Raw genomic sequence first — 16,284 nt, 5'->3', positions numbered from 1 at the left:
GAATCTATATCCCAGGGCGCCAGTTTCGAGGGGGCAGCAAGATGTGCTAAATTATATGTTTTCGCATTATTTTCGATTCCCCTCCGTGGTTATTGGTTAATTTTGTTTCAAAATCAATACAGATAAGTAACCGTATTAACCTCGGTGACTAAGGATACATCATTTTACTATTATAAACATTAGTTACGGGGGCGCTGAGCTAAATACAGCCCAGAGCGCTAAAAACATAGCCCGGGGCGTGGAACTAGTGACCAAATGATTCTCACAAAACCAAGAATTTGATTATCATCAAACGCACGTTCCTCGCAATTGCATATTTAGCACTGGAATTCTGCGTTCTTAATTCTGTGAAAACAACGGAAAAGTGCTAAAGGGTATTTTTGGCCCTTTTCCGTGCCACATTTTATATTAATGAGAGGTAAAAAAAACTCAAATTAACACATGTTTTTCTTCATTTATTTTGTGAAACAGCAGTATTTGAAATTATATATTTTTCATTTCTTAATATTATCTTTATAATCATAACGCAAAAATAAAATAGAACTGGAGGCACCTGATGAAAAAACAGCTATCACTGCAAAGTACCTACACTCTGTAATAATGTGCTAATCTGATAAGTACAAGAACATGTTTTTCTAGAGACACACTGATAACAAAATGAAGAAGTATTCGGCGCAATTTTCTAGCAAATTTTGTGCATATGGCATTTTTTGTATCTTTTCTTGCGTGCGCTATTGAATCTTGAATCCACTTAACAGCTAGGCGTGTTTTTTATCCGGAATAAAAATATAATAACAATGGAGTCAATTTTCATTTAAACTTCTAAAATGCTAACAAATTACCTATTATAGTACAAAAAAGTATACTAATATAATAAAGAAAGTAATTGTTAATGTAAAAATTTAAATGACCAGTACCAACATGACAAGACAGCAGTGATTATGGATATAAAAATTAAAAATACAATAAATCAACAAAGGTACACTAAGCAACTACATTCTAGACAATATATACAGTATCAACACTTTAACAGTGTTGCGTTCAAATTATATTAACTCTTATATTACACTATATAAACCTGGCCTTACGTAATATAATTACAAATTTAAAAAATGTCCTAAAAATTTTCCTATCAACTTTGGGATTCCCCTCTGACTTAGCTGCCAATTTAAAAAATGACCAAATTTCATTTGTCTTGGAGTTTTTCTTTTTTAATAAATTGACATCTGTGAGCAACGTAACATTTAAACTTAAGGATGGCACTGATAGCAGCTATTGTAAAAAAATTACTAACCACTTTTTTTAAATATTAGGACATAAAAGCATTTCTGTACAAACAATTAATCATTAATGAGCATAACACGAGATCATGTTATTACATAGTTACAATGTCAATTGTTGCACATCAAATAAGATGGTTGCACAAAGAACATAATTACTCTATCGACTAATCGTTGCGCTAAAAGCTCACCAACAATATCGGCGCTCCATCTGAAACAAAATTAAATAGGTTAGACGAATCAGGCTACGCATACTATATCGTATTTTTGGGACCATCCGGAAACGAGGTAGACAATAAAATTATGCTAATTTGCTAAGAAACCAGCGCGATGATTCAACTACTCGCTTAATTTCATTCGGCGCTTATTATCATTGACTGATGAAATTTTACGAAATCGTTTTTATTGAATAATGAGCGTAATGGAAACGAAAACCTATAAGCAAAGAACGGCGGCGGTGACATTGTAGACGCAATTTAGCTTTTCAGTACATCTAAAATTATGCGTCCTATTTGGAGAAAGTATAATTTCCTAGGTTTTTGTGAAATAATGTGTACTACTATTACTATGTAAAGGCGCTGAGTTATTTAAAATGGGTCATCATAGGGAAATTTACATTGCGCCAATTGTTCTCAAATCTTGGCATTGCGCTTAGTTATTTCACTGACAGTTCTCGATCTGATTCTTCAAACTGCATCAACGAGGCAGCAACATGTATTCCGCCGCTCGAAAAGGTGTTCATGTAGTACAATTTGTACAAGAGTGGGCACAGTAGCTGAGTATGCGAGTTATTCAGTGCCGAGTATCGGGTATTGTTTGGTTGCCGGTGGAAAACAATTCGAGCACCGATTGTAATTTTATACGTTTATATCTGATTTGAATAAATTTGTTGATTTAGAAACAATTTCTACAGTACTGTGCCAGATGATTCGAGAGGAAGTTAATGACTGAAACAATTGATGCAATGTAGGTAAATTTCCCCTATGGCCCATTTTAAATAACGCAATGGCTTTACATTGTCGTATGGCCCATCTTAAAAAACACCCTGCATATACTATTCTCGTCAGGAAAGAATGTCGGTACGTCATGGTTGACAATCTAAGTCAAATTAGTTCCGCAATCATAACAGTTTAATTTCTAATTACGTACTCCGAGATGGTGACAGCTGTCATTTAGTTTGAAATATCTAGGCTAAACGTGCCTTCTACCACTAAATATTGAACGCATTCTTCAGTTTTTGAAGTCTCGAAACATTCTCGAGATGGTTTGCAACACAACAAAGAACACTTATTAGATTAAAAAAGGTTTACATGTAGGAATTTGACAGCAAATTTCCTGTCAAATTTCTGCCCGCAAACTCTAAAAATCAACATAAATCTTAACATGCCGTAAACCACGTTCAAAATGTTTCAAAACTTAAAACACGAAACAGTGCGTCTAACATTTAATATAATGTATAGCACGTTTTAGTATAGATACATAAAAATACAGGATAAGCGCGTAAAAAGAAATGTTAGAAATTTCATCTATAAAACAGGCTTAAGTAAAAGGTAACTAAAACGTCAAGTATACTATGGTAAAGATTTAAACGTAACGCAATTCTTCCTCTAAAAAATTGATAAGCGTGATCGCTTATTAGTGAAGTGTAAAAATAGTGTACCTATACACCACAGGACTAAAGTGCCTTTATATTCCTCGGAATTTTTCTTTCAACTTCGTTTCAGGCAACAAAAAAAAACGCTATGGCACCGAGATCATATCGTTACGAGCCGAACGATCTAGTATCCATAAAAGTGTTCTAACGGTGGATTGTGAATGTTGGAAAAGTCCTATCTAATTAACCAATCAAATTGACAATTTTTTAAACACGTAACACAATAGTAAAGAAACCGCGGTCTAAAATTATATAATCTCAAATATATGATTCCACCCGAATTTCAATAATTTCATCTTTACTTCAACTTTTAAATGCGTGGTGTCGTAAACTGTAGTGTAACTAAAGTGGACCACGTAAAAACTTCTTGAAGATTTTAGAATTGGTATTGAAAAAATGGAGTGGTAAAGCCTTTTTCCCAAACAATAAACTAATAGCTTGCCTGGAGTGCAAGATAATTTAACGATTACCTTCGTTTTGTTTTTTATTTCTGAAACTACAACATGTACTTAATTTAGTAGGATGGAGCTAAGGGCGTTGTGGGGTAAGCCCATGTTGGTTTCGTTTCGGATTTTTTTCTAAAGCTATCTCAAGATGGGTCACATCCAGTGAATGATCTCCTGGACACTATTACTAAAACAAAATTGGTGTATGCAAATGACCTTAAGATGTGAACCTATTTAATCGATCAAGGATTGCAATTTAGACAATCGCAACTAAATTATATTCACAAATGGTGTAATGATAACAACCTTCACATGAATGTGGGAAAATGTCGGGTTTTATCGTTCAACGTAGAACAACATCATATTACTTATGATTGTAATCTAGCCTTGACACGACTTACCCAATGTGACTATAAGGGAATTAGGAATTATATTTGACTCCAGATTAAAATTCACCTAAACTGTTGGGTTTTATCTTTAGGAACTGTTCGACGACATTCCACTACGTTAAAGCCCTGAATACGTTATACTATGCGATCAAAAATGGGTTGCTGTCGAGTCACCTTTGGAATTTTTGTTTACATGGGAAATTGTACTTAACTTGAACTTCCAAAGGCGACTCGACAGCAGCTCATTTTTGATCGCCCTAATGTGATATTGTCAAATGTATAACTTTATTATAAATTGTAGATTTCTTTTCCACTAGCAAAAAATCGTCAACATTAAATTTAGAATGTTTTGCTTTCTTTCTACCCCACAGCACAGATACAAAAAAAGCTAATTCTGTAACTGGGAGTCGAACTTGAGACCTGTAATAATACACGATCCAGAGACAAATCACAGTGAAAGTAAACGGGTTGAAAAATATTATTTGTGGTTGTCAAATCAATCCATCTGGTTGCGCAATGCGATTACCAAAGTAATTCATAAGCGAGCCATACAGTTGTAAATATCTTCACATAAAATTAAATTTTGATTCTATACCGATTCTTGAATATTTAAAAATGTCCATTAGCGATAACAGACGTTTGTGTGAAGGTAAAAACCTCCCCTTGTGTACAAAGCTGTTATTTTAATCGATTTGGTTTTTTTCGCTCCCCTACTTACTTATTGTGTGCATACATGCTCAAGGAGTTTACCTTGTAGCACATTTCCCTGTCAGCCGAACGGGAACTACTTTAGTTGACAAAGCTATATAAATATTGGCAGGTTTTTACATTAGCGTCCGATCGGTGGTCGTACGAGAACGCGTCCTGGCCGATTGCCCGAGGAGCTTTCACTTATCCAGGAGCAGCGGGCGTCTCACCCCAATCGACGTTGACGGCGCCGCCATCTCTGGCGCCACGGACAGGCCGGCAACCATCCTTACTTTTTACTACAGTTCGTTCCGACAAAAGAAAGAAAAACTACCCATTATTGCCTACAGTTATCTTAAGAAGCCACAATAAAACTGTCGTTTAAAAAGTAAAGTTGTCATTAATAGGAATTGCCCTATATCAATTTATGTTCGGTTTGAATTAGGTAGCGGCGATAAAATCTATCGGTAACTCCGACCGTTTCTCTTTCCATATTTTCCTTACCAGAAGAGGTATAAAACATTTTTAATATTACTTTCTACGATCCGAACATTAAAACTTTGTGATATAATGTTTAATCCACGTCTTCCTTGCAAAAATACTCGTATTTTTTACTAAAGCTCCTCTAATCCTTGTTATAAAACAGAAAACGACGAGCGTTCGCACCTTTTTTTTTAAATACATTCCGCCGATGTTGACTGTTGTCTATGGAATCGCAGATTATACGGATGCAGCTTGCTTGTTGCGTGCTTGGATGTCATTTCGATGGATTACTTTCTTAAAACGCTTATGAAATGTTTATATTGTAATGGATTAGTACACCCGATGCGCCAATTGGGAGAATTTAAAAATAATTTAAATTTATTAAGTTCGCAATTTTGCAACTAATCCGTGCGTAATTTGAAAAAATGTTACGCATCATCTCACAAATCATATTAGGTGACACGAAACTACACTACCACTGACCACAGCAATTTGTTGATACGTCTACAGAGTACAGAGGGGTTTCTCGTAGTATGATAATTGTTACTGATCTATATTTGGAGCAATAGCAATATTTCGAAACGCGAAGATGGGCATATTGTATGACCATTGACCACATCGAATATAGTTTGTTATACAGTATTATTTGTGAAAGAAAGACACGAAAAAAGGCGAAATAAAAAGAGTCCTGCATTAGGTACTTCAAAAGGACCAACTTAAACAATTTTCAAACTTCATTTTGATTAAAGATAATTTTCCTATATTGTTTTTATCAAAATTTCATCAATCTCACTAAATATTAAATTCATCAGTCACAATGTGACAATCCTGAAAACTTTAATAAACGTTTCACAACATTTACGTTTCTTGTTTGCACACAGTTCATATCTTGAACAGTTACATGATAAGATTAAAATTTGTTGGATGTTCATAAAATTTTTATTGCCCCAATTGATATTTTGGGTTCTTCAACTGCATTATTTGGTCCATGAGCAGCTAAAGGTTTCCTTTAGAATCTTCCATGTTGGCGTCTCTGCGGTTTTGGAAAGGCTTCCTGTGTTGAATGATTGTGTGTAACTGAAGTGAGTGAGTATTCAACTTTTGTATAATACAGTGACTTTACAATGAAGAGAACAAACTAATTTACAATTTTTAATGCAAAAAACGCGTTAAAATACTAATCTAAATGTACGAGGATCTTACCTTCCTCACGCCATATTATGCAGCACCGCGGTAAATATAGTGTTCATATAAAATTGGTAAGGTAAGGTAAGCGGCAGAGCAAAACTTTTTTGGGTAGTCAATGGTGTCTTGTTTGTCTGTCTGCGAACACGATAACTGACAAGCTTTGCATAGTTAACCTATATGCCTAGTGAAAATGGGTGAAATCCCATGACCCCGTAGTCACACCGCTTATCCCTATGCTAATATAAAAACACTAAATACAGTGCCAAAGGTCAGGTCTCCTACTGTGTTTGCTGGTGTGTGAGTGGCGAATGGAACAACCCAAATAGTCGCATGTGGTGTGTCCTACAAAGGGCTCGGAATTGACATACGGATACATATTTTAGGTTCAAGTAGGAAACCGTTCACAATTAAATGCTTTCACTAACCTTGTACAACGTCGGAAAAGGAAAACAGTAAAGATGCAAGCGCCCCCTTTAATTCATTACAAAAACGTTTGGATGATATTAATCAATTTATAGAGACCAATCAAGTTAAATATATTCTGAATACACAAGACTTTAAGGAAATAATCAGGTGCCAAAATGTTATTCCATCCGTCCGGTTACAGCAATTACCATTCCAAATTCAGGAATAAGTTTAGGGGTTGTGGTCAGACAGATTAGGGGCTAAGAAATTAGTCAGCCAACTTTATTATAAAAAAGTCTCCTTAATTAGAAACTAAAATTGACGTGTTTGAATTCTCTCGAAAATTTACTTTCAACTAACATAACCGACCAAAAAAGATTTCGTATTCAATGCACCACAGCAGCAATGCATCCAGATTTGCTATTACTTGTGTTTAAGACGAACTGAAATGGAAGACTCTTCCAGAATGCACCGATGAGTACCATAATTAATTAACATTCCTCCAACTATCGCCATTCTATATAGCCGTTATAAGGGAATGTGAATTTTATATTGAATATTTTTACATAATATAAGGAAAAAAGTTAGCCATAAGTCTGAAAAGAAAAATTACATCCCCCGATCTAATCAAATTACATCCCTTATATTCGCCGAAAATTTCATGTCATCCCTTTAAAATTAATTTAAACCTACAACTTTTGATGTTTGATATTTTAGTGAGTAAAGGACGTTTTCGCTTAGCATACGACATGTAGCACGTTTGTTAAATCTTGCCCGAAAAGAACTGAAAGTTATTACGCAACTTGCATCTATAATATAATTTACATAATGTGCATTATCGAGCAGTTTCGGAGAAGAGGGAGTGGAAAATGGATATAGATATAAAGGAGTTTTCCTATATAGATTAATGTTGAGTACAAGGCCTCGAAAAGACATATATTGATATATAGAGATAGACTTAGATTGAAATATATAGATATACGCAATGGTGGTTGGGGTTTTCTGTGATCGGTCATCATTCATAATTCTTTCTGCTTCTATGACTGAAATATTAAAAAAACGACAGATTAGAAAATATTTCGTGCCACTGCCTTAGATTTGCACGTTTATGTCACGCTTTTGGGGGTGGTTAGACATACGACTTACAGACCTGTTTTCTTAAAAGATATTTCTTCTTGATGCTATTGTAAAGTAGCCGTTAAGTGTAAGTGCTCAGTATGCAAAATGAAGCAAGGCAATCTGTGTAGCTTCGTCAAAGATGTTGGAGTACAGTTTATGTTGCACTGGTTTCGAGACTAATAGAAATTGTTCAGAATGTAATAATTACTAATGCGTAAAACAAATAAACTGCACCAATATAGGCAACGAGCGACAAAGTCACTTCCGGTTGACGAATATTGACCAAAATGTAATCGATTACTCCCTTGGCCATTGTCTACCTATTGCTAAAAACAGAATTGGAAAATTCGAAACCGTTAGTGAGTTATCGTGTCCACAGACAGGCGGACGGACATAAAGTCCAAAATCATAAACTCGCTTTTTGTCGCTCGTTAATAAGAATGTGTTACAGAATCGAAATTTTGATAATATCTCCAACAGAAACCCAGTAAAGTGGGTTTTCCTTAGCACTATAAAACTTCCCCAAGACCACCTATGAACTTCAGGTTATTCCCTATATGATAGCTTATGTCCTCTAGTTGTTGTGTAAAGTGAAATACTTATCGTAAACACCGAATCAACTTTTGAAATGCGTTCACTATTTGAGTATAATAAATTCAACATTAAAACTGAAAAACACAGCAAAGTTCAACGTGAAATTTAGCGCCCCTGTCTAATCCAGTCGTAAAACAGTTCCGACGCGGCGTCTATTTTAAACCCGCAATCGAATCAATCGAATTGCAATAAAAATTAAATAAAACTTAGTAAAACAAAAGAGCACCCCTACTCATTAATTCGCCAACATTATCACGTCTCGCAATAAACATTGTTAAAGATAATAAAGAACGAGACCCGTGTCGAGGGTAAGTCGAAAAAAATACCGTAATGGATTTCGCATAGCATCAAAATTAGCATCAATCGAGAATGCATTATAAATTAGAAAGACGGTAATAGAAAGAAAGAAATTGGGAACAATGGGGACGCGACAATAAAATGACGAACGGTTTCAGATTCTAACGATATCTTCCGGGAATTTATTGGAAGCTCCACCAATTGTAATTGATTGCATTATACTGTTGCGTTCGCATTGCATTTCAAGGTTTTCTACTTCCGATTGGAAAATGCTTTAGAAAATTCGCTCGCTTGTTAACGGAGTGTCCTCGTCAATGATACGTGACAAAGATTTACGCAGCTATGTCGTGTCGTGACAATTTCCCTCGTCCCTAAAAGGGCAATTAAACTCCTACTCTCGACGCGACTTTTTTGTTCTTAAATTCGTTTCTGTATGCAAAGTGTATATTTTTAATTTTAATAAGATTTATTGTTAGGAAGAGAGTCCTACATTCTTTTTAAAAGCACTTTAGTTTCTTTCAGTAGAGTTCTGTGACCTAATGTTATCTACATTTATATAAATAAAATGATATTAAATGTCACATGAAACCCATTTTCTCTTTTTAGACTTTTTATGTTTTAATGGTTTTTTTGCTAAATTTACTAATTTGGAAGGAAATGAGGGAAATATTCAGTTCCAACCCGATTTTTGGTTTTGCGACATCAAAGTGCGCCTCCAAAATGCAGGCTGCATTACAAGAATTTGTTGGAATGGATGGATGTCCAACTTCCCTCCCTTATTACAGGGGTCGAACATATTTTCCTATAACACAAACCTCGTACTCATTATTTAGTTGAAAATAAAATCAATTTTAATTGTACTAGTCGAGAAATATGAATGAATGTTTCTAGAAACTACTTAAGTTTCCACGGCTACAGAAAAGGAAAATTGATTTTTCCAAAACTAGTCCAGTCAAAATAGGAAAATCAGAGGAACTAAAAATACTAGTTCCAATTTTTTCAGAAATGTGTAGGGAGAGGTTCCCCGAACAAGAAAAAATAAAGTCCCTCCAAATTCCGGTGCCGCTAGGGGAAGGAGGGGGTTTTAAACGACCCATTTTTCAGTTTTTCACTTTTAACTCGAAAATGGGGCGTTACAGTGAAAAAGTTCTTCAGTAGTATTTTTAGTTCCTCTGATTGCCCATTTTTGGTCTAAATTGGCTGGGCTATACTAGTTCAAAAGTTACAGCCCTTTGAATTTTCTTTCGAAATTGGTTTCTAGTCTATAACTTTTGATTGAGAAGTCTGATCCAAAAAGTACGAATTGTTTTGGATTCTACGCACCAAAATTAATAAGAAAAAGTGCTTTCCCGAGAAATTTTGGTGCAGTCGATTTTTGGTAAAAAAAGGAAGGTTATACTGCCCTTTTTTGAGGAACTAAAAATACTATTTCCAATTTTTTCAGAAATGTGTAGAGAGAGGTTCCCTGAACAAGAAAAAGTAAAGTAGCAATTTTAATAAGCTTTCATTTTGTACTGAAGAACTTTTTCACTGTAACGTACCATTTTCGAGTTAAAAGCGAAAAACTGAAAAATGGGTCGTTTAAAGCCCCCTCCTTCCCCTAGCGACACCGGAATTTGGAGGGACTTTATTTTTTCTTGTTCAGGGAACCTCTTCCTACACATTTCTGAAAAAATTGGAACTAGTATTTTTAGTTCCTCTGATTGCCCATTTTCGGTCTAAATTGACTGGGCTAAACCAACACAATATGCTTGTCAACCCCGCCAACGCAGGAATGGGCTAACCAATCCACAAAATTTAAGGAACTTTCGCACTTGGGGGTGGTTCCTTTTATTTATTTTTATTTACTGGATTGAAGGAGTGAATGCAAAAAACTAAATGCCCTGATAGCGAGCACCGGAGGCTGAGGGAATTTTCACATATTGCAAGAACCAATTAAAACGTAATTTAGGTACGTGATAGTAAGTTTACCCACCAAAAATTCCGTAATTATCCGACTTGGATAATAGAGGAACCAAATGTCACTTTGTAAACGACTTTTTAAGTTTTTTTGACATGGCGGTAGTCGCAAAGTTTTGAAATTCAGTCCAATATTAAATGATACGAGATTGATTTTTGAACACTTCTAGTATAAGTCAATTTAAAAATGTAATCGAGAAGCAAAAACAAACGAAATTTTTTGACGAAAACCTTGAATAAAGTTTGAACACAATTAACATAATATGACATTAACAATTACCTACGTAACCGGTTCTTTCCCGACCTACCGTTTGTAAAAAAACATTGGAAAAGACCCCTTGTTTTGCTGTTTCATTTTGGAGTTGGCCAACGTTTATTTTTAATCTCTTCAACTGCATGTACACTGTGTGTAGATCACAGCATAAAATTCAATTATAGGCTGACTTTTTGACATTTTTCTATATAATTAAATTCTAAAGAAAGAAAAAGTTAGGTACGCATTTATGATATAATAATTTCTATCGTGAAAGAGAGTTGTAGTTTTGTACCTTCGAAAGAAAAACTCACATCTAGTCTCCTATTCAAGAACGTTAGTAAAAACACAATTAGTCATGAATTTTTTCGCATTTAATACAATTTCAATTCTCATATAGAGACAGGAGTCATTATAGACATTTAGCAATGTGACAGGTGCGTCCGGAAAAGTGACCGGTGCAGCCGGTAAAGTGACAGGTGGGCCGTAAAGTGACAGGCGGCAAGAAAAGTAGTCTGGTCTGCCTCTGTCATGGAAAATTGGAAAGATTTCCTTCGAGTAACTTAAAACAAGACGGAATTGTTTTCATTGATGTCAAAACAATTAGTTCTTGACACAGTAGGTCCTTTGAATAAAAGGAAATTCAGTGTGGGTGTGTCACCCATGAACAGAACCAGCTTCCTTATCTACTGTAAAATATCTGTCTTATGAAACCCCTTAAATATGGAGCAATATTACAGACGTTCCTTGGGCATGATACAGTCGATCTCAATAATTTTCCAATAAAACATCGAATTAATATACCTATAGCGAATTCATGTAGCAATTGAATAGAAATTGAAATTTCATTTACGCCTATATAATCGACCATTGCTAATTGAAATACGAGTACAATAATTTCAAGATGGCTTCCGCTTCCGGAAATAACGGACGTGCTTCCATCTTGGTTTTTTTAAATAGAAACATGCCGTTCTCTATTTTTAGCCCATTTTTTAAGAATAAAAAAATTTGTTATTGTTTGCATTTTGTCCGTCCGTACATCTGTCCAGGTCCATTTGAGCGGTTTTGATCTACTTTTAGAGGAATTGTCCTAGAGTCAGAGGTGAGGAGTACGTGAGTATAGCCACCACTACACCACTACAACACCAGCAAATGCTTTACTGTCTACATTACATACATACATACATACTTATGTGTGAAAGAGAATCCAGTATATATGTACATTATTTATACGAACATGAAATTTTTGATAAGCACCTAAATGCTTTCAGTACTTACCTAAATCTTCAACAAAAAATGAGGAACTTATGAACACTAAGTAAAACTAAAAGCAAAATCGACATGTTGCTTTCAAGTACCTATTAGTGAGCACCTAACAACGATTTTCAGCGTCACGTACAATAAATTTAATCATTTGCACTTATTTTGTAGGTACGGATTTTGGGCAATACCCACGTTAATTGTAATTCTTTTTGTTCTTAACGTTATTATTTTTTAATTGATAAAATTATTTCTTTCTAATTTTAACACAAAAACTTGCAATTTTCACAAATGATTACATTTTGACACGACAAGGGAGAACTGGCAATACTCATTCATTAGTGTAACTGTATTATCACCCCATTAAGTGACAAGCACACAACTGTGATATTAGTTGCGGATTAGGCACATAACATCAGCAATAATTAAATTATCTTTAAAGATAATTAAAAATTACGTTAATATAAACATTTCAAAAATGAATGATTACATTTATTATCAATGGCCCAACCGTGACCTGATTCTCCGCAAAAAAAAGTTTATTTCGAAATACGGAGTTGGGGAAAAATTAAATAAATTTGTTTCGGCTGGCAAACGGAGAGCTAATTAAAAGAGATATAAAATAAATCATTCCACTTTGATGCAGAAGCATTTGATAACTATTTAAAATTTGCCTTTTGGTCAGATTCTAAATGTCTTAACGTGATGAAAAAGCCTTCATTAACAGATTGTTGGATAATTGCCAATAATAAGAAGAGGTAGGTATTAAATATAGCGCATATGATCATTCCGGCAAGATGGCGAAAGGTTCTATCCACTTTAGTAGAAAAGGTGCTTGTTTTCGTGTATCGAGGCGAGCAACAAGTTACCACTTGCTGTTTTGTCTTAATTTTACTCTTTCCGCGATTTGTGAGTTTCATTTTATTCCATAATCGCCTCGTTTTTACATCTAAAATACTGAAACCTGTAATACACCGTAAGCATTATAAGCGTGTGTTTCAATAAGACAATAACACAGACTGTATTACCCAACAAAAAAAAAGCCCAATACAATTACAGTAAGACAAGAACAAAACACAATTAGCACCGTGATCTTGAACATGTCCACCTTCATAGCAGTCACCCTCATCTTCTCTCAGTCCAGTATTCACACCATTACTTTCTTCGAGCTTGTAGACGATTGCAAATTAGTGGGAAATATTAATTAGTTAAAATAGTCGGTGGCAAGGAACCCCGCTCCGTCCCTCAGTTCATTAAAAGAGGAAAATTAGTTTTTTTTAATATTAATTTTGTAATATTCATTGGATAATTTAAACTTTTTTTTAGATCTATACTTACTTATAGGAGGACATTAGCATACTTGTATAATTACATCGAGATGAAAAATTAATTTACGTCGCCAACAGACTCGTAATTATTTAAAAGTTTTAAGAAAACTCTGGTTAATTACTTCTTTTAATGTGGAGAAGATCGATTACAATTTATCCCTCAAGAAAATTAGATATTCGAAGGGTTGTTTCGAAAGATTTTAAACGTGAGTTAATATATTCGAATGTAAACAAAATTAAAGTAATGCAAATTATGCGTTAGTAAAAAAGTTCGAACCGCCCTCTTTGGTGCATTAGAAATTCAGTTTGTTAAAGTGATTAATTTTCGAAAAAGTCGCTCGCTCATAAGAATTTCAAAAGATCTCGAGGCTGTGACTCGTGTCCTAGGCGAACGCATAATCAAATTTCTATCTGAGAAAATTGAATATAAAATTTAAAGAGGTGACAATTTCTAGGCCCTTGATAAGTTGACAAGTAGTATCTGGGGAAGTCGCATAATTGAGCGGTAGCGACGCGTATTGGGGAAAATTATTAAAATTTGACAGTTCCCAACGTCGACCTCGCTTAATTCTCGCCGCTCCCGACGACGAAATATTGTAATCGCAATGACAAGACTCGCTCGGGACTGATGATGAATGCGCCGTCTCGTAGTCACCGCCGCCGATTTGTTTAATGCATATATAACCGAGATTAATGTGGCGAGGGCTTCAACTTTTTCAATGCGACGGGGGTGCATAACGTATTATCATTTAACGCGCGGTCATTACTTACCCGATAAAACATTCAGCGAGAATCGCACTTACCTTAACGTATTTCGTTAGTGGACCCACGAGGGTGTCGTCGAGTACGACGGAGGTGCGGAAGTTTGATTGTTGGGACCGACTACCGGCCGAACGTCGGGTTGAGATACTACCATACTGGGATGATGCGATCCCGTAAAATTAAAATCTAGACTTCCTTCCATACTGAGTTCGTGTTTTATTACTTCGTCTACGTTGCAATCGAATCCACCTTGAAACGATTCGATGTTTATATTTAAGTCGTCGAGTAGCGCACTATTATTTAGCGCACCCATTAACTGTCCCATCATCGTCGAAGGAGTGCTTTGCGTTGACTGTGGCGTTAAGGGCGGACTGCTTGAAGGTGGTCTAGGTAACGTTCTATTGCCTAAAAGGTACTGATGAGTGCTAAGGGGATCTGGGGATGGTTCCGATTGAGGATAATTCGGCGACATTTCCGGAGGCGACATTCGCTAAAAGTGTTTTTTGATTGGCACCACAAAACAGTTTTTCCCAGCGTTTTTACTCACCTCCACTTTGCACTGCACAGGTATACAGCTACACGCCTGCAAACGGTGAATGGGGCACTGAATTAAAGCACCGTACGGATTGTGGTTAATCTCTCTACGTGAAAAAGTCTCATATGGATTTGTGTAAGGTGGAGGGGGAGGCTGAGTCGTCTGACCATTGAGGTACCTGCGAAAAACTACCTCTTAAACATTTCCCGACTTTTGACAGATTTCTAATGCTTAGCAAAATAAGCCCGAGGTGATTTCAATTGTGATACCGATCGTCAAATTGACATGCTGGGTGTTAAAGTTTCTTTTGAAATCTATACAGCTTCATATTACCATCACTTATCATCCTTGAATTGGGTGACGTCTTGGTGACGCGCTTCACTTAAACTCTGCATAGGAATTGTGGGTACTCGTCTCAGCAGGTATTGTATAGTAGGTAAATTATTTCTTTCTTATTCAGAGGAGATCTTTTTGCATAATTTCCCCGCGAATGTTTTGATCATAAGTGTGGTCACTGAGGTGCAAGTTAAGAATTGATCAGTAACGCGAATACTAGTCATTAAACAACACACTTTAACACCCAACTTTTCGAATAAGGAACAGAAGCAGTACCATAATCGTCGACCACCCCAAATAGTATAAGCAAATGCAATAAAGCACCACATTCGAGTGCTCACCCCAAATAGGCATCGGTTTGTAGTTTCATGCCTTGTTCTAAATTTCCGGCTAGTTGATCAGGTGAGTAATTACCGGCCATTTCTGGACTGTAATTTGGATTTGTGAAAGGTGACGGTGAGCTCCAGTCGGGTTCCAATCCAACAACGGCAGGAATAGGCGATAAACGTCCACATGAGGACGTATTTGAGGAAGCGCGAGGGCGAAAATCTGGACTTAGTTGGAAACCCCCGCTACTAAGAAACCCCGCTAATTAAAACCGATCACAAACTGTACCACAAGCCAGACCTACCTTGGAAGCGGCGAATCGGGAAATAAATCCAATCCTTCGGACACCGACGAGCTTGGGCTCGTGGTCTGATCGGTTAGGCCGTTCCGTAACGCCTCCACTTTCTTCTTGACACGTCCTCTTCGTTTCTCGAACTTGCTCGTTTCCATCGAGGCCGCTCTTCGTCTCACCGACTTGCCGGGTTTCGCGTCAGGATTGATCATCCACCAGGACGATTTTCCGGTACCCTCATTCTGCACCCGCATAAATCGGTTGTGGAGGGAAAGATTGTGTCGGATTGAATTCTGAAACAAAATGAAGCGTTTATTACGGTTATACGCGCTTTTGGATGCATATTGTATGAATTATGAATATCAGGAGAACATTTATGGCCCACCTGCGGCCATTAAGTCCTCTTACTTTTATCCGAATTGATTTATGTCGCCCGGCAATCGCTAACGAGACAGTTTTACCTTCAATATCTCCGTAAAGGTGATATACGGAGCCAGGAGCCACGGCGCCTTCAAGAATGCCAGGAAACGGCGCCCAATCGAAAATCTCAAAAGATTCAAATCGTAGACCATAAAAAAGAGTCGTAACGACTCTGCGAGCGTATAAAATTTTCGCGGGTGGCGACGTCACGCCTAAGTGCTATTGGAGACACGAAATACATATCTCGATATTTGAGAGGCGATCGAAGAG

General features: G+C 36.3%; 1 protein-coding gene across 1 annotated transcript; it reads right to left on the bottom strand.

Moving 5' to 3' along the window:
• Window positions 1–436: 436 nt before the first annotated feature.
• Window positions 437–15,910, bottom strand: LOC116166623 (forkhead box protein O-like). Its single transcript, XM_031481622.1, has 5 exons — window positions 15,607–15,910; window positions 15,317–15,550; window positions 14,652–14,817; window positions 14,146–14,594; window positions 437–1,491 (listed from the first exon to the last, which is right to left on the bottom strand). The coding sequence occupies exons 1-4, from the start codon at window positions 15,846–15,848 to the stop codon at window positions 14,160–14,162; spliced, it is 1,077 nt and encodes a 358-aa protein (XP_031337482.1). The 5' UTR covers window positions 15,849–15,910; the 3' UTR covers window positions 437–1,491; window positions 14,146–14,159.
• Window positions 15,911–16,284: the final 374 nt, after the last annotated feature.

This window comes from Photinus pyralis, unplaced genomic scaffold (genome assembly GCF_008802855.1).
Source record: "Photinus pyralis isolate 1611_PpyrPB1 unplaced genomic scaffold, Ppyr1.3 Ppyr1.4_LG3b, whole genome shotgun sequence".
Taxonomy (NCBI): Eukaryota; Metazoa; Arthropoda; class Insecta; order Coleoptera; family Lampyridae; genus Photinus; species Photinus pyralis.
Note: the sequence above shows the minus strand (reverse complement) of the source record. Positions and strands in the feature narration are given on the sequence as shown.

What these genes read in the sequence shown, in the direction of transcription:
- LOC116166623 (XM_031481622.1), bottom strand. Translation starts at nt 15,848, where the DNA reads ATGCGGGTGCAGAATGAGGGTACCGGAAAATCGTCCTGGTGGATGATC. An exon ending in CAAACCGATGCCTATTTGGG is followed by an intron (nt 14,818 to 15,316) that starts GTGAGCACTCGA and finishes AGTTTTTCGCAG; the next exon opens with GTACCTCAATGGTCAGACGA. An exon ending in CTGTGCAGTGCAAAGTGGAG is followed by an intron (nt 14,595 to 14,651) that starts GTGAGTAAAAAC and finishes AAACACTTTTAG; the next exon opens with CGAATGTCGCCTCCGGAAAT.